Below are 17307 nucleotides of genomic sequence, written 5' to 3'. Positions count from 1 at the left end.
CGAATCCCTCTGGGAATCTGTGTCATCGTCTCTCAGATCCTCTAGTTCTGCGAGATCCTGGCTGATGCATTCTGCTGCTCTTTCATCCTCGCCGCTCTCTGGCGCCGTGTCCACCAGCCCACCGTCCAGGTGAGTTTTCAGGTGCCTGGCGAGCGACAGCTCCCAGCTGAACCTGCGGTCGCACTGCGAGCACGCGTAGGCACAGTCCCGCATGTGCGCGTGCTTGTGCTCGGTGCGGGCCGACAGAGAGCGGAAGGTCTCGCCGCAGACCGAGCAGTCGTACGTGCGTCCGCTTCTGTGCGTGCGCCTGTGCCTGTCCAGGGACTGGCGGAAGGAGAAGCTGCGGCCGCAGTCGCCGCAGTGGTGGGGGCGCTCCCCGCTGTGGATGACGCTGTGGGCCAGCAGGGAGGAGGCAAACTGGAAGCGCTTTCTGCAGTCTGGGCACTCGTGGAGTCCCGCAGAGGCCTTCTGCGTCCAAGAGCACGCCGCTTCTTCACTGCCGCTCTTCTGGTCTTCGTCCTCTGGGCCGGCGTCTGCTCCCTCAAAGCATTCTTCTGCCATTATTACTTCACAGTTTGCAGCAATTACAACCTCTGCTGATTCAGACACGCCGATGATTTCAACAGCAACATCGTCCACTAGCGGCGCGGCGCCGGGACTGTCTTGAGGACGGCTGGGCTCTTCCGCAGGTTCTGAAACTTTCCAGCGTGAAGCAGCAGACAGTGAGGAAAGGATCGTTTCCCCCATGCTGGACGGAGGGACTGCACATCAAAGGAAAGAGAAAAGTTACTTGAACTGTAAGAAACATCATGGATGCAACTCTAGCAAGACTCACCGTGTTGCTCTAAATGTCCCAAGTTTCTGTGGTGTTGCAGCAGATATTTCAGATCTGAAGGGTCGGAAAGGGTCTGCAGGCGGTCCAGGGAGGTGTCATTTCTGAGCCAGGAGGCGGTCTGCGGGAAACACCTCACAAGAGTTAGGACTGTGGGGGGGTCAGAGTGTTGTCTTACCGATCAGGGTAAATTCAATAGACGCTCAGAGAATGGTTTCAGAACGTCCAGAACACTTAAAAACGGTAGATCTTAGAGCACGTGTCAAAGTCAAGGCCCGGGGGTCGATCCGCCCCTCCGGGTTATTACATCCTTATTTTTGATAACATTTTTTTTTTATTTTTGACAACATACATTTTTATGGAGATTAAAATACTGAAAGTTATTTAAGGTTTAAGTTGATTTATTCTAGAATAATATTCCTGCAATTTTATTATTCAGAATTATGTTAAAAAGTTAGTTTTAAAGTTATAAAAAATGGTATTCTGCTAGCTTTTTGGACTATTTCAGCATTTACTAATATTTTTTAGGCTATTTTGGAGTGTGGCTAATATTTCCGCTACATGCTAGCTGTTTTGGCTAATTTAAGCCTTTTAAAATGTTTTTAAGGCTGTTTTGGAGTTAGGCTAATATTTACACGCTAGCTGCCTTGGCCAATTTTGGCTTTTTTTTCCCAGTTTTTTTTTAGGATATATGAAGTTCAGCTATTTTTTTCAGCTACATGCTAGCTATTTGGCTAACCTGTTATTTTTTAGGCTAATTTGGCATTTAGCTAATATTTTAGCTGGCTATCAGCTTCAGCATTTTTAGCTATCAATTTCAGAATCTTCAACTATCAGCACTAGCATCTTTAGCGGCCAAATTCAGCAGCATTCACACTAGCATTATCACAGGTAATGTTATATATCTAGTTCATAATTATGTTAAAATCTTACGATTTTACAGTTTTAAAAATGTAGTTTAGATGAGTGTTGAATAAGTGTTCATCTCTTTTGGCCCACGACCTAAAGTGTGTTTTGGATTTTGGCCACTTGTACGATTGAGTTTTGTCTTAGAGTGTCTTTAGGACCTATGTGTTTAAGCATGCGCCCAACCCCTCCAGGGGACGGTTTGGGAATTGTGTGTTGGACAGGCATTTTTCCGACAACTGAAACATCACATGAACACAACATTTCTCCGAGTTTGCCTTTACCCGTATGGACATCAACCCATTGGTGCAATTGGCACTAAAACGAGAATAAAAGCTACAGTTTTGACTCTCCAATAGAACTCCAAAACGTTCCATTAAAAAAAAAAAATCATACATTTACTTTTAATCAAGGTTAAAGTATTTCTTCGCCCAGACTATTTGTTATTTATTTTTCTTATGAGGTGGATTTCCAAAATACACCATGGATCCGTTCCTGGTCCGACATTTCTGTCAAATTTTAGAACCTTCTGTGGCCCACAAGTCAAAAGGTTTTCCCACAATTTTTCCCTTCTATTCCAACACTCTTGGGTTGTGTAATAATTCTTCTTGGCTCACCTGTTCCAGGTCAGGTACCGGCAGCAGCTGAGCGAGCCGACAGTAAAACTCTGAGAACAAGGTCTGCAGGTCGTGGTCATACTGAGGGCCGTACTCTGCAGGGAACACCTCCTTCAAAACAGTTTCAAGGTACATTATTTTAGCTTCAAAAATATCTCGTTTTAAATCAAGGCACATTCAAACCCTCATCAATAATGACAGCTGAAATGTTTCCAGCTGAGTTTGTTTAGACAGATGAGCAGCATCCTCACCGTGAAGAAGTCTCTTTTCTGTTCAGGATCTGCAAGCAGAATCTGAATCATCTCCAGGAACTTCTCCGTCACTTCCTGCTCGGCCAAATTTCCTCCCTGCAACCAGAAACTTATAGATGAAACTAGAAAAGTTGCATTACCTGTGAATGTTTTTTTTTTTTTTCTGAAAGTAGTTGCTGAAGATGCTGAAGCCTTTTGCTGAAAATGATCACCCAATTTACTTTAATTGCTGAAGGGATTTGCTGAAAATGTAAAAACTATTTGCAAAATGTTAAATGTGCTAAAAGACTGGAATTTTTTTAAAGAACTATGAAAGAGCGCTGAAGTTGACCTGAAATTCTCAAAAATGAAACATAAAATTGCTATAAAATCCCTAATACATGCCAATTAAAAAAAAAAAATTGCTTGAATATGAGCTAAACTCCAAGCTACCCCCAAAAAACCTCAGTAGTTGTCAAATTAGCCAAAAAAACTAGCACATTGCTGACATGTTAGCAAAACTCCAAAAACAGCCTAAAATTCCTCGGTAAACTAAGCTAGTCAAAAACGTTAGCCTGGTTCTAAAATAAAAGCTAAAGACTAAATTAGCCTATAGAAGCCCAGACGATAACAAATTAGCCAACATTAGCATGTTGCGAAAATATTAGCTAAACTCCAAAAGAGCATAAAATACTTCAGTAGATAACAGATTTGCCAACAAACTAGCCCATTAGTTAAGCCCTAGATAAACTCCAAAACAGCCTAAAATTCCTCACTAAACTAAATAAGTCAAAACCGATAGCATGTAGCTAACATATTAGCTAAACTCCAAATAAGCATTAAAAAACCTCAGTAGATGCCAAATTAGCCAAAAAGCTAGCACATTGCTTAAATACTACCTAAACTCCAAAATAGCCTAAAACTCCTCAGTAAACTAAATTAGTCAAAAATGTTAGCATTTTGCTAAAATAGAAGCTAAACTGTAAATAAGGCTAAAAAACCCCTCAGAAAATAGCAAATTAGCCAAAAATGTTAGCATGTTGCCAAAATATCAGCTAAGCGCCGTTTTTTATAAAATGACTGTAAAAGATTAAAAACATAGCCCATGAAAATCTTTAAAGGTTTGTTGCTAATCTACTTGAAATTTAAGACCTTCTCACTCATTTTTATGTGATATATTGTGCTCAATATTTCAAAAACTATAAAGTTTATGAATACCAAAAATACAAGCAGTGATGTCCTGAACAAGCTGAACGTTTTGATACTAAGATTGTTTAAATTGGGAAAGTGTGATTGAGTTTTTAAGTGCCAAAAACACATGAAAAGGAGCAGGAGAATCACTATAAGCATTCATACATTCAGATTAGATTCAAATATTAAAATCACTAAAATAATTACAATAAAACAACAAAATCCTTAAACATCTAAAAGTTAAGTTTGAATTATCTTTCATTCGTGATCAGTCGGGAAGTTGTATTGTCTAATAGCATGACTAAAGACTTCTTCAAATGCAGAGAAAAAGGAAAATGATTTTAATAAAAACCAGGGGCTGCTACCTCTGTCAGGGGAGGGGGCGTGGCTTTGATCTTCTCCAGGTAAGACAGGACGCACTCTGGCTTCAGCAGCTGGTCACTTTGGCACAGCTCCAGGATGTACTGATAGAAGATGAAAAAGGAGAACACACTTAATAATTGCTTCATAATCATGTGTCATCATTGGTGTGGACAGTTGTTCTAAATCCCCACACCAGTGAGGAAGTTTCCATTTATCGAGACTTCAATGTTCACTATATAAAAAAACAAAAGTAAATGATCAATTTATTTTCTTCTCAGTTCTTACTGAAACCATTAAACTGTTATTTGACTAAACAAAGCTCACCCTGGACCTCAACCCAACAGTCAGCTGCCATCTGTGTTTGGGTGTCAGCAGCTCCGGGACCACGCCCCCCACCATCGACACAAACTCCGCCACATCCCAGTAGCTCTTCACGTCCTGCTGCTTCAGCACCCGCCACATGGAGGCCGTCATGAGCTGCAAAGGGGGGACCAGGAGGCGGAGAGAGGCCAGAGGCAGAGAGTCCTCTGGAAAACAGAAAGACTCACGTTGAGTGATGTCTTTGTGAATTTTATTGTCGATAGTAAATTGCAGGGAAACTTAGCGCATCCCAAGACTGGGAGGGACGAGGAGATGAAAAGACATAAATGTGCAAAAATGAAAAGTAACAAATGAGTAGAAACAAATAGGAACATTTATTTAACACTCTAAAACTACATTTTGAAAACTTTAAAACCGTAACTTTTTAACATAATTATGAATTATGAACTAGAAATATAGCATTAACTGTGATAATGCTAGTGTGAATGCTGTAAGCTGAATTTGACCGCTAAAGATGCTGAAATTGATAACTAAAAATGCTAAAGCTGATAGCTGAAAATGCTGAAATTGATAGCTAGCTAATTTAGCTAAATGCAAAATTAGCCTAAAAAAATAGGCAAAAAAGCTGGCATGTAGCTGAAAACAATAGATAAACTTCAAAATATCCTAAAAAAAAGCTGAAAAAAGCCTAAATTAGCCAAAACAGCTAGCATATAGCTGAAATATTAGCTAAACTCCAAGAACAGTCTAAAAACAACAAAAAAAGCCTAAATTAGCCAAAGCAGCTAGCATAGCATGTAATTGAAATATTAGCTAAACTCCAAATTAACCTAAAAAAATCTTAGTAAATGCAAAAATAGTCCAAAAAGCTAATAGAATGCCAATTTTTAAAACTTTAAAATTGTATCTTTTTATCATAATTATGAATAATAAAAAGGCAGGAATATTATTCCTGAATAAATCAACTTAAACCTTAAATAACTTTTCAATATTTTACTCTCCATAAAAATGTATTTAGTCAAAATTGAACATGAATAAATAACAGTTTTTCAGTTTTTGAAAAACATTTTTGTAGTTTATAAAGTTTGTCGTTTATACTTAGGGAGTTTCAACATGCCAGATAACTTAACAAAATAATGATTGAATTTATGGTTGGAGTGATTTATTATTAGAATAAGCTTAAAGTAAATGTAGATTTTTAAAAAAAATTAGATTCTACATGACTGTAATCATGTTTATATTTGTTAAAGGGGATGCAGGTGCACCAAATAAAAAAAATCCATTTGACTTTCTAAATGCAGGGTTCCTGCAGGGTCCTAAAGTCTTAAAAACATTGAATTCATGAATTTGAAAATGCTATCTTAAAAAGCCTTTAAAAAGTCTTGAATTTTGATATTTGAGCCTTGAAAACTGTGGGGAAAAATGCATAACCACACAGACCACAAACAAGATAAAAAGCTGGCAGTTTTGATCATAAAATGGGAATATATTCATAACATTTGAAAATGATGGGAACCTGGTCTTAATTTTTGACATGCATGGCCTTAAAAAGGTCTTAAAAAGTCTGAAATTTAATAAGAATAAACTTGTAGGAACACAGGGTGTGTTTTATTTTGAAAGGAACTTGTAAACTCAAGAATAAAAATAATAGAAAACACTGTTATCATTCACTTGTTGTAAATATTTAAAAAGCTAACTTTTTTATAAAAGAAGTGTTCCCAGTGGTCTTTTAATAATGATTATGCCGTTTTCTAGGACATAGTTTCTGCAGAACAGCAGGAGTTCACAAGAAATTCACCTCTCAGTTGTGGGCGGGACCTTTGCCTGCCCGGATTTCCCATCATCCCTTTGTTTACACACTCTCCCACTAGCTTACAGTCCCGAGATAACATTAGCAGTGCAACAAAGATGGCAAAAATAGATTCCAGCTCAGACGTTAAAAACAAAGACGTACTTGGATCTATTTGTCTACAAGTGGATGAATCAGAATGGAGCGGAACAGGGGGGCTTGTGGCCTGCTAGCTGTAGCATCTACGTCACTACTTATTCGGACGCCATTTTTTTTGTCTGCTCCTGATTCACAGCGATTTGATTCAAACAAATACTCAGAAATGCAATTTTAACCTTAATTTTATTCATATATGCCCTCCATTATGAGGGAAAACGTGTTCAAACACCCAGAACACCATGTTTATGTTGATTTGTCATCATTGGTTCATCACTACAGAACTAGACGAAGCTGAAACATTATTTTTAAATAAACAATCTACCAACGACCTTTTTTTCTTTTATGAAATAGGCTACAATGAAAATGCTTTTTTTAGCGGATCACAGTAATTGCTGTTTTCTGGCTAGCCGTATCAAAAGCTGTGGCTTGAACGCAGCCTCGTGGTGCGTGTTCAAGAACAACAACGTTGCTCATCAACAGTTTGTTTGTTTTGCTGATTTCTTAGGCGTTTTCTTTGCTATCAGCACAGCTTTAACTTTAACTCACACAAAGATGTCGACAGAAAACCGCTGGGTCAAATGAAAAACAAACAAGACGATCTGAACAAGCCAATTCTTAGCTTAGCTCGCGTATTTTAAAGCCAAACTGCGCATGTCTGTTTTGCAAAGTCTGTGGCTGAAACTCACCGTGATTCATCGGCGTTGTTTCTGGTCCTCCCAGGTTTTTCGACAGAAACCATGGGTTGGAGACGACCGTTATTCCCCCTGTGTCCATTTTGCTTCAGCTAAAAGTTTGACTGGCTGCGCTTATGTCACAAAGCAGCTACACAGCTACAAGGGGTGGTTATGCTGCTCATTAGTAATGGAAACCAGAATAAATGTTAGGCTAACTGCACCTGTACCCATACCCTCTGCTAAACAATTGAGATGCACGTTATCAACACCAGCGTTTCTTCTTCTTTTCTCTAATTTAAACCATACATTTAATTCTTTAGGTTTTTGCTGCCCCCTGCTGAAAATGTTTGGTATAACAGTTTTTTAATGCCAAGAGAGGCTCTCTTTTTTTAATATATTCGAACATGTATGAGAAATGCAAAGAAGACAACAAAAAAGCAATTATGAAATTTGCTCTATTTATTTTAGATTCCTTTGGGTGATGCAAATTTAAAAATCATTCAAACGTGTTTAAAAAGCTTGATTAGAAGTTTCAAATTGTTTTGCATTGTAAGCATGCCTGAAAACACAGAAACACTTTGAAAGCATTACATGGGAGTGATCATCATTCTGGTGGCCCTGGCTGAGTAGGGCGCAGGTCCTTTCCAAGTGCGCCAGTGAAGACCTGTAGACCAACCAATGTGCTGCCCTTTGGGATGCCAGTCTCCGTTCAGACTGGCAGAGCCGCACTTGCTGTACCACCAGCCGCCACGCTCATACTCTGTGCATTTCCCCACCAAAATGTCACCGAAGAGGCAAGGGTCACAGCCGTCATTGTCGCGGTCAAAGGTGCTGAAGCCAAAGCCATTTTGGTTGATGCCAGGATACGCTCCCCGGATCGCATCACCTTGAGACAGAAACATTGATCAGTATTTTCGTTTTATTACACTGATGTTCCAAGGCAAACATTGTAAAAATATATTTTTACATCATTCAATTTTTCTATGATCTCCATGAAAGGACACATCAGTACCTGCGGTTCCTCTGTATCTGCCAACACTCAGTCTGTAATTTGAGCTCTCATCTCCGACCCTGAAGTCTTCATACTCAGCATAAGCACTGCCACCTTCAAAGTCCCACAGGTCCACTCTCAGTTTCCACCTCTTGGATTTGGTCATTGCAGAAATCTTCTCCAGACCGAGCCAGTGATCCCCTGAGGGAATCAGGAGAAATTTGATTATTTTGCACTCATTACTGAGAGGTGATTGAACCTCATTGTTCACTACAAACACTGTAGCTGAGACAGTGGAAGATAAAGCATAAAGAACCTGTAATTTACACACATGATGCAAATCCAAATCCATTCTTATATGCTGCCCATTCCCTGTCGAAGGCCACTGCTCCTCCAGTACGCTTCTGGATCACCGTCCAGATTCCATTTGCACCCATCTCACAGTAAGCCTGAGCAGGAAAAGATTTATTCAAGCTTTTATCAAAAAACATCTCAAACCAGAAATGCAGCGGTTTTAACTTTAACCTGTTCATTTTATTCAAGTGGACTGGAAACTGTAAAATAAAGGATTGTATGTATCGGTCTGGTGATGCATCGACCTAAGAACTCACTCAGAACTCAGCCTTGGAACTATAAACAAGTGGAGGAGTGGTTGCAATGAGCAAAGAGAAGAGAAGAATTAATTCAAAACAGCTACAGAAGTTGTCATAAGAGAACCAGAATATGTTTTTACTTACTATGTATTTTTTTACAGTAAGAAAACTGTAAATGAAAATATAGTCATACTATTGTAAAAGGAAGCACTGGACTAACTCCTGGAGATGGATGCCAGTGACTACTGTATTTCATTTTACAGTAAAATAACCATAAAATGAAATACAGTGAAGTATTTGTGTACTTTAATCCAATTTACAGCTTTATTACTGTAAAATGAAGTACAGGTTGTGCAATTTTTGTAACATTAATCATATCCACGGTGCAATTGCTTCCTATTTTTATTTTTTTGTATTTTTATCTCCACACTATAACTTTGCTTTCTTTGTAAATATGTAAATTGTCCAATTTTTCTAATTTTTATATCTGTAATGCTGCCATAACCCTGACATTTCCTCACTGTGGGGCGAATTTTTTATTTTTTTCAGTTGCTATCTGGTGCACACCAGTTACTAACCAGCACACATTTATTTTTCAAAAAATGAAGTTAAAAAAAGTTACTAGTTACTATCCAGATTTTTTTTACTTCAATCTTTATGGAGCCCCTATGTATTTTTTAGAAAATTAATATATATGTTTTTACTTCCTTTTTTTTTAACTTCAATTTCCCTTTAGGGGCTCTATACAAAGGCAATAACCAGCAGAATTTTTTTTTTTTTTTTTTGTGATTTTCAATTTTTTTTTGGGTAGTTTAAGGGTTAATAATCTACACCTCGTTATTTATCCTTTGAATTGTACATTTAACAGTATCAAATTTAAGTTTATGTTCTTAATTGTCAGGATTTTAGCTTTAATTCTTAAACCCAACGACCTGCTGTTTCAACTCCTCGTGTGTCTAAACTCTAAACTTTGTCAAAAAATGTTTGCAGATTATCATACAGAGAAAAAACCCCAAACAGTTCTAGCAAGTTGTGTTAGTTACCTGAAAGCTGTATCTAAATCCTGCAGGTTGGATGCTGTAAACCCCACTGGCTCCATTCCGAATGGATGAACAATCAGGTGCTGCATGAAAAATAAAAAATAAACGATATCATAAGCAGTTTCTGGGTGTTAAAGGGAAGAACGATTAACAAAACGTTCCTCTACCTGTGTTTCCTGATCCACTCTATTATTAAAAATAAAGAAAAACAAGAAATGATGAGACTCAATCTATGGGCCAACAGTTATTTACACAGCATAAGTAGTTAGCTTTATTTACCCCAGTCTGCATGGAGAAGATCAGGAGGAGAGCTAGCATGGATCCAGACCATCCAGAGAGACCTCCCATCTTGACCTGAGTTTAGGAGACATATTTTACAAATTCATTAACAAAGCTCCTAACAGAAACATCTTCTATGAACCTAAAAAAGTTTCAGTGTTGTCAATGAAGACTCCCTCCTGGAACACAGACCTGTTTGCTGTGTGGTCCTTGAGTCGCTGCTCAAAGTCACTCAGCAAACAGCAGCTTTTAAACTCTGTCTGGGATGCCACACCTCCGTCCTCGTCACGGCCTCCATGTCCTCCAAGTCAAACGGACCTTTCCTGACCTGGTATTTAGATGAGCTTCTCCACGTATGGGTCATGTCTGCCCAGAAGGACATTTCTGCTTCTCCTCACTCATCTGGCTACACCTGCCTGATTGAAAGAACAACATTCCAGGACAAACCCAAAGAAAGAATCAGGTTTTGGTTTTAATCTGACACTGAAATCAGACATGTTTATGTCATGGTTAACAGAGAGTCAAATTAACCTTTTAATAGTGGAGCTTTAGTTTTGGTGTTGACACTCCTGAATTATAGTAATTCATCGACTGGTGAAGCAATTATTGGAACTTAGATGGATTCAAAAGCAGCTTTATGCTCATATACAAATTATCAGCTCTTCACTGCCCTGAATCCACAGGAATTACAATAATTGAGTTAATTGTTGAGTTACAGTTTATAGAGTGTGTTATTTCCTCTTGTTGACAATAGCTCTGTCATTAACAGGTCGGATGACAACCTTTATTTTGAACTCTCTTTTTACATTTATTTCACCAGCTAAATCATTAACAACAATTTCTCATTTACAGTGTTGGCCTGAAAATGCTAAAAATACTTAAAGGAGAATAAAGAAAGCAAACATGTTTTAGAGATATTAAATTACAGATTAAGAAAACATGTACATGACTCTTTAAAAATGCCCTTTACTCTGCGTTTAAAAGCGGAGAGTGGAATCAGTTTCCAAATGCAGTTTCTTTTGGTAAAAGTTCCAATCATTTGGAGCAGCAAAACGAAAAGACACAAGGCCAAAGGAGGACCGTGGAACTTTCAATTTGAGGAGTTGTGAAGAACGAGTATTGTGTCTTGACGAATACTCTAATTGTAGTAACTGTTTCAGATATGGAGGTGAGAGACAGCGGTTTCTGTACAAAAAGCCAAGTTTTGATAAACTTTGGATTGTAACATGGTGATGTGATGACAGAAGGACAGTGCATGGTCTAACCAGATTCCCAAGTACTCTTACCGTTCTTTAACAGTTAAAACACATGATTTTGGTTTTTTAGACATTCAAGGAAAGCCCTACATTTGTAAAGGTTTTTAGTATATCCAAGAAGACTTGTTGAAGTGAATGACAGACCATCTCCAGAGACAGACCAGAAGCCTACAAAACACTGTCATCAGCATATAAGTGTAGTACTTTTACTAACAGCCTTTGGGATGTCATTAATGTAAATAGAAAAAAAGAGGGCCAAGACTCTCGTTTTAATCTGTTTTTCCTGTTTTATGTCATTTTCTTTTGCAGAAATCCTTAAGTGTGAATGTTCCAACAGAGATGTTGCAGTGAAGGATCCACATCCAGGAGGCCTAAGACAGACGTGCCAAAAAATCGGTTTAATTTAATGAAAGAACTTAAATTTATTTATTCAGTTATTTAAACTATTTATCTGTACAAACCAAAAACTGATGTCCAACAACCGGGACACAGGAATTTTACAAATTGAATTTAATTGAAAGAGGACAGTCTTTACTGACACTTAAATGGTTTCTCTCACTGAAAGTATCTCAAAGTTTAAAGCTTTCAATTGGCCCACAGTTTTTATAAGAGTTGACTTTGGGTTTACTTTCCCACTCATATTTATGAGGCTAAAACTCGTCACATTTTAAAAACTCAAACAAATCTATTAAAAAAATGCAAGGAAAACTGTGAAGAAGCAACAACAAGAACAGGACCAAGCAAAAACGTCCTAGAGGGAAACAAAGTCCTTATCTTGCTAAGTGGACATGGGCTGAGTCTGCATGTGGTTCACATGGAATACTGGCTCACAGAGACCTCTACAAGAAAGACTTAAGACCTACTGGCCTGAGGTGGAGTCTACAAAACAACAGAAAACCAACCAAGGCTAATGGCTGAACCAGAAAGACGAGAAAGGCGAATCAATGCTGCGGGCTACCCAGTCCTCAAGATCTAGCACCCAGCGCTCCCTGCATTGCTTGCTGCCATTTCCTGGACCAGTCGTGTTCATTCAATCAGAATATGGAAACATCTGATGGAGCTAACCAGCAGCTAGCCGGGCTTGGAGATCTGATAACAGTCGGGGTAGATCTGGAGGACCAGGAATGAGCAGTCCTGCTTGAGACTTTACTGCCTGGAAGAAGAATCCTTAAACATACACTATATTACCATCAGTGTTGGATCAGAATCAGTTGTCCTAATTACTTGTTGTGCCGAGTGTAAAAGAGGTGGAGGAGGAATGATGATGTGGGCTTGTTTTTCAGGAGTTGGGCTTCTTAGTTCCAGTGGAGAGAACTTTGAATGATTCAGAATACCAAAACATTTTGGACAATTCCACGCTCCCAACTTTGTGGGTTCAGTGATAGGTGCCTCTAAGAACTGTTTCAACCATTACTTCCATTTGTCTGTGGCTCAGTTTGAGCATCAACCTGAGAGCGCGGAAATAAAAATAAAACTGGAGGGTCTTAAAATAAGAAAAAGATCACGAGCCCATGAAGCGATTGCACGCTTCAACGACACTCGCAGCGGTTCTCTGCTGTTTTGCGATTTAATTTGATATCCTGACACAAAAACAACATGGCATTTTACAATGCAATATATTTTAAGTTACTTTAAAATGAATTTAAAGCAAATGTCATTTTTTAATATTGTATAGTAAATTTACAAAATGTATTTTCAAAATAAAAGATCATAATGCATATTGAATTGTACATTGCAAACTGTATTGTCATTTGAATGATGACATCAGAAACCCATGACAATTTACAAAGCAACTGATTTTGTTTTTTATCAAGAATTCAATTTTTTTTAATTGTTTATTCATTTTTTAATTTTGAATTCTAAATTGCAGAATGCATTTTCATATTCTAAGCCTGAATTGCATATTGGATTTTCAAACTTTCAGACTGCATGACCAGATTTCAATGGAATTGTCAATTGAGAATTGCATAATACTTTAAATTATGGACCAAATAAACTTCCATACTTAAAACAAAAAGAGCTTGAAACTCCAGTCTCAGGGAACTATAATCATTTGACTCTGTTAACCATGACATAAACATGTCTGATTTCAGTGTCAGATTAAAACCAAAACCTGATTCTTTCTTTGGGTTTGTCCTGGAATGTTGTTTCTTCAATCAGGCAGGTGTAGCCAGATGAGTGATGTCCAAGAAGCAGAAATGTCCTTCTGGGCAGACATGACCCATACGTGGAGAAGCTCATCTAAATACCACAGACCAAGAAAAGTTCGTGTTTTTAGTGTAGAGGCTGCTTCATTCCTCCTGATCTTCTCCATGCAGACTGGGGTACATAAAGCTAACTACTTATGCTGTGTAAATAACTGTTGACCCATAGATTAAGTCTCATCATTTCTTGTTTTTCTTTATTTCTAAAACTAAAGAGTGGGTCTGAAACACAGGCAACGTTCTGTTAATCATTCTTCTAGAGCTGGGCCATATATCAATATTATTCATTAAAATTTGCTGTTTTGGAAAATTTAATTTTTGAAAATTTAGATTTTATTTTCCCAGCTATCTTGGGCTTCCGTAGTTCGGCAAATCAAAAAAAAAAAAAAAGTTTGTTCAAAATCAGTTTTAAGAACAATAATTCACAGTACTTTTATAAAAACTGTATTTTATTAATACAGGACTTGGATCCACTTTGTACTATTAGTGCTCTCTTTGTAACATTACAGCTGAAAATAATATATTTAAAAATAATCCTCATCCAAGTTTCTTAGTCTAAGAATGTAATAATTTGTCCAGTAAAAATATGTTTAGATTCTCTTTTATCTACTGGCCAACTTGACAAAAATTAGATTTTTGTCACTGAAGTTGTGACTTCCACTTGGAGCATCAAACCACACACAGCAACATCAGTTTGAAGGCTGTTGTTGCTGAAAGTACTCTGCTGAATGAGTGTAGTATTTTTCTTTATAGGATGCTTAAGCTAGCAGTAGCTCACAAAACACCTGCTGCATTGTTCAACAAACATTTTTACAGCTTGTATTTAGTTGCACTTTGTCTTCGAGACAATTTAAATAGTTGTAGTTAAAAAAAAAAATGCTTTTTGTAACTTTTTTTAAAGTAAGTAAAAATAGTGAGGGGAAAAATGACTAAAATCAAAAATCGAATTTGGAATAAAAAAAAAAAAAAAAGGAAATTAGATTTTTTGACCATATCCCCCAGCTGTACCTTCTGCCCTTTAACGAGAAGACCTATACAGTAATGTCGTGTGTTGATCCAATAAACAGTCCATTAACTTGGAATATCTTCATTTATTGAACACACGTCCAGTTCAGTACATACCACTCTTTTCCCTAGCTCGCCTTCCCTCTCCTCTCATTCTATCCTGCATTACTTAACTATACTATAAGGCCAAAGACAAAGTAAATGCTCAGGATGAAACAAACAAAACCAAAAAAGCTTTAGCAGAAGCGCCTGTCGACTGTCGTGGAAAAATGCACATCTGTGTGAGGAGAAAGTGGACAGGTCCAATGTGAATCAGGCATGAGAATATACCATTCTCTGATGCATTCATACATACAAAGGCATAATGTCCTTCAGGAAATCAATTACTTAGAAAGAGATTTACAAAAAAGACTTAAGACCAAAAATCAGGGTTGCCGCGGGGTCTTAAAACGTTTTAAAAGCCTTGAATTTAAACATTTGGAAACAAGGCCTTAAAAAGCATTAAAAAAAGTCTTAAGTTTTGATAACTTGGTCTTAAAAATGGCGATGCTTGAAACCTTTTACATACAACTTTTCTGGTCTAAATTTTTATTTTTTAACCACTATTGTGCAGGAAAAGCATGTTTATTAACACGCTGGATGACAACCGCTGATTAAAACGGCTCTTCTTCTCACAGCACAAAGTACAAGAAAGGTTTTGGTTTATTAGTCTCCGATAGTCTTAATGCACCGAAATATGAGTAATGATGCAATGACGGTTTTATGTAGTCTAGTAACTGTAATTTTATTACTGAAATTTGAACTGTAACTGATTATGTTACCCCGTGACTGACAAGGATTTTGTTTTTTCTTCGTCCATAGAGCTGGGAATTAGGCAGAGATATTGGTCTTAATTTTTCATATACAAGAAACTTGTAGGAACCCTGAAAAATGTTGATCTCAACACAGTAAAGATCACAGCCTCAGAAAAACTGGGGCGGAGTCTTTAAATAGAAAACAAAGATTTTCACCAAGCAGCCATAGAAGGATGGTTCTCACCTGCACCAAGAATGGTGGGAGATCGGCACTCGACATTTAACCAGACCAATCAAACCCAATGGTGAACCAGTATTTAAAAAAAGACTGATGAATACTTTAGATATTACTGCCTTGAAGAAGAATCCTGAAACGTATTTGTCCTTAAAGTTTTGTGTCACAAGAAAAAAAAAGTTGATTGTCCCTCAACAGGAAAAGGAACTGCTTCATCCAGAAGGGTTTGGCATGGACCTCCAGCCAACATTAACATTACAAATCAATAGTATTCTGGCTGTAAGGCGGCTGATTTAAACAATTTTACAAAACAATTTAGCATTTAAAATATTTAAATCCCATAAAAGAGCATAAACTAACAAACGCCTATATCTATTGAGATCAGTTTTGTGAGAAAGTTAAACTCCTGTAGACAACCAAAGTCAATGTGTCAAATACTTTAGAGCTCAAATGTAAAGAGCCATCATAAGCTGTGTTTCCATTAACTTTGAAATGGCAAAAATGTGATTTTGGATAATAAATTTGCTTGATGGAAAAACAACAATATAAAAAAAGAATTGAATTTATCGAAAAAAAGTTTTTGTGCTTAGAGGAGGTGGTTTTTGGGGTGTATCGAAATGGACAGTTTTTGCAAAACAACAATTGAAACAATTACAAACTTTCCTTTGGACAGGAAGTACAAGAAGTCAGTAGGGATGGGACAGCATGTTTGGACCAATGAGGAGACAAGCTATTTTTTTTATTTAATTTGATACGGGGAAATCACAAACATACTTGACTCAAAGCAGCGTAGAACTGCAAGCATTTACAAAGACCAAGAAGCAGCAATGAAGGAAGCAGGGTTCCACAAGCCCTGGCAAATTTTAGGCTTGAAGTTGAAAATACTCAGACAAAAATAAATGGCAGAGAAGAGGAAGCTGAGGAAAAATGGCGCCGGTGGGAAAGGTCAAATCACCTTCAAGAACTTCTCCCAAATGGAAGAGATACTTGGACAAAGATCGATGGTGACATCTATGACCACAGTTGTCAACAGCAATTGAATAAAATTACTAAAATAATGCTAAATTGCAAAAAATAAAATAATTTAAAAAATAAATAAAAGGAAAGAAAAATACGGTCTAGGATACCTTATGGTTCATTGTCTCGTGATAACAAAAAAAGGTCTATGTTTATGCACTAATGACTCAAAAACTACACAGTAAGAGTATACAGTCTTTTTGAGGCAGTAGCTTTGATGTGTGTATTAATATATAAGGATAAACATTTGCTGAAGACACTAAAACTACATTTTTAAAACTGTAACTTTTTAACATAATTATAAACTGGATATATAGCATTGCCTACTATAATGTTAGTTCAAATTATCTAAGGTGAATGTGGGCACTGAAGATGCTAGTGATGATAGCTGAAGATGCTGAAATTGATAGCTTAAAACGCTGAAGCTGATAGCCAGCTAAAATATTAGCTAAATGCCAAATTAGCCTAAAAAATTTTAAAAAATAGGTTAGCCAAAACAGCATGTAGCTTAAAAAATAGCTTAACTTCAAAATAGCCTAAAAAATGCTTAAATTAGCCAAAGCAGCTAGCCTGTAGCTGAAATATTAGCTAAACTCCAAAACATCCTAAAAAAACAAACAAAAAAAGCCTAAATTAGCAAAAACAGCTAACATGTAGCTTAAATATTAGCTAAACTAAAAAATAACCTTAGAATTTATTTATTTATTTATTTATTTATTTTTAAACTTGTCCTGTCCAACAGCTGAGCCAACAGATGTGGGCTGAGAGCTTCTTGTGTTGGGCAGATTTTACTGTCACAGCAGGGATTTAT

At 37.3% G+C, this 17307-nt stretch overlaps 2 protein-coding genes across 3 annotated transcripts in view; both read right to left on the bottom strand.

Annotated features, from left to right (window-relative positions):
• The window catches only part of LOC112154392 (zinc finger protein 37), a gene marked incomplete in the record, with an annotated part of 12253 nt that extends 4870 nt beyond the window's left edge, over positions 1 to 7383 (bottom strand). The window contains 7 exon segments of the mRNA XM_024285290.2: positions 1 to 761; positions 836 to 953; positions 2356 to 2466; positions 2607 to 2702; positions 4142 to 4240; positions 4464 to 4666; positions 7095 to 7383. Of these exon segments, the coding sequence (XP_024141058.1) occupies positions 1 to 761; positions 836 to 953; positions 2356 to 2466; positions 2607 to 2702; positions 4142 to 4240; positions 4464 to 4666; positions 7095 to 7182 (1476 nt within the window).
• Positions 7384 to 7540: 157 nt separating this feature from the next.
• On the bottom strand, positions 7541 to 10692 carry LOC112154426 (angiopoietin-4). Of its 2 annotated transcripts, XM_024285339.2 has the most exons (7): positions 10178 to 10690; positions 9986 to 10060; positions 9874 to 9892; positions 9710 to 9789; positions 8405 to 8522; positions 8095 to 8274; positions 7541 to 7968 (listed from the first exon to the last, which is right to left on the bottom strand). In XM_024285339.2, exons 2-7 carry the CDS (start codon positions 10052 to 10054, stop codon positions 7670 to 7672), a joined length of 765 nt encoding a protein of 254 aa, XP_024141107.1. In that variant the 5' UTR covers positions 10055 to 10060; positions 10178 to 10690; the 3' UTR covers positions 7541 to 7669. The 2 variants fall into 2 exon arrangements, with proteins under 2 accessions (XP_024141107.1, XP_036066024.1); XM_036210131.1 differs by having other exon boundaries at positions 9986 to 10692.
• Positions 10693 to 17307: the final 6615 nt, after the last annotated feature.

This window comes from Oryzias melastigma, linkage group LG23 (assembly GCF_002922805.2).
Source record: "Oryzias melastigma strain HK-1 linkage group LG23, ASM292280v2, whole genome shotgun sequence".
In the NCBI taxonomy this organism is placed as follows: domain Eukaryota; kingdom Metazoa; phylum Chordata; class Actinopteri; order Beloniformes; family Adrianichthyidae; genus Oryzias; species Oryzias melastigma.
The sequence above is the reverse complement of the archived record's forward strand: the minus strand, read 5'-3'. Positions and strand labels throughout refer to the sequence as shown.

Excerpts from the sequence above, each read along its gene's own strand:
- LOC112154426 (XM_036210131.1), bottom strand. The coding sequence starts at position 10,054 with ATGGGAGGTCTCTCTGGATGGTCTGGATCCATGCTAGCTCTCCTCCTG. Across the intron at positions 8,275-8,404 it reads TGGATTTGGATTTGCATCAT|GGGATCACTGGCTCGGTCTG; the intron begins GTGTGTAAATTA and ends TGATTCCCTCAG. Across the intron at positions 7,969-8,094 it reads CAGATACAGAGGAACCGCAG|GTGATGCGATCCGGGGAGCG; the intron begins GTACTGATGTGT and ends TTCTGTCTCAAG.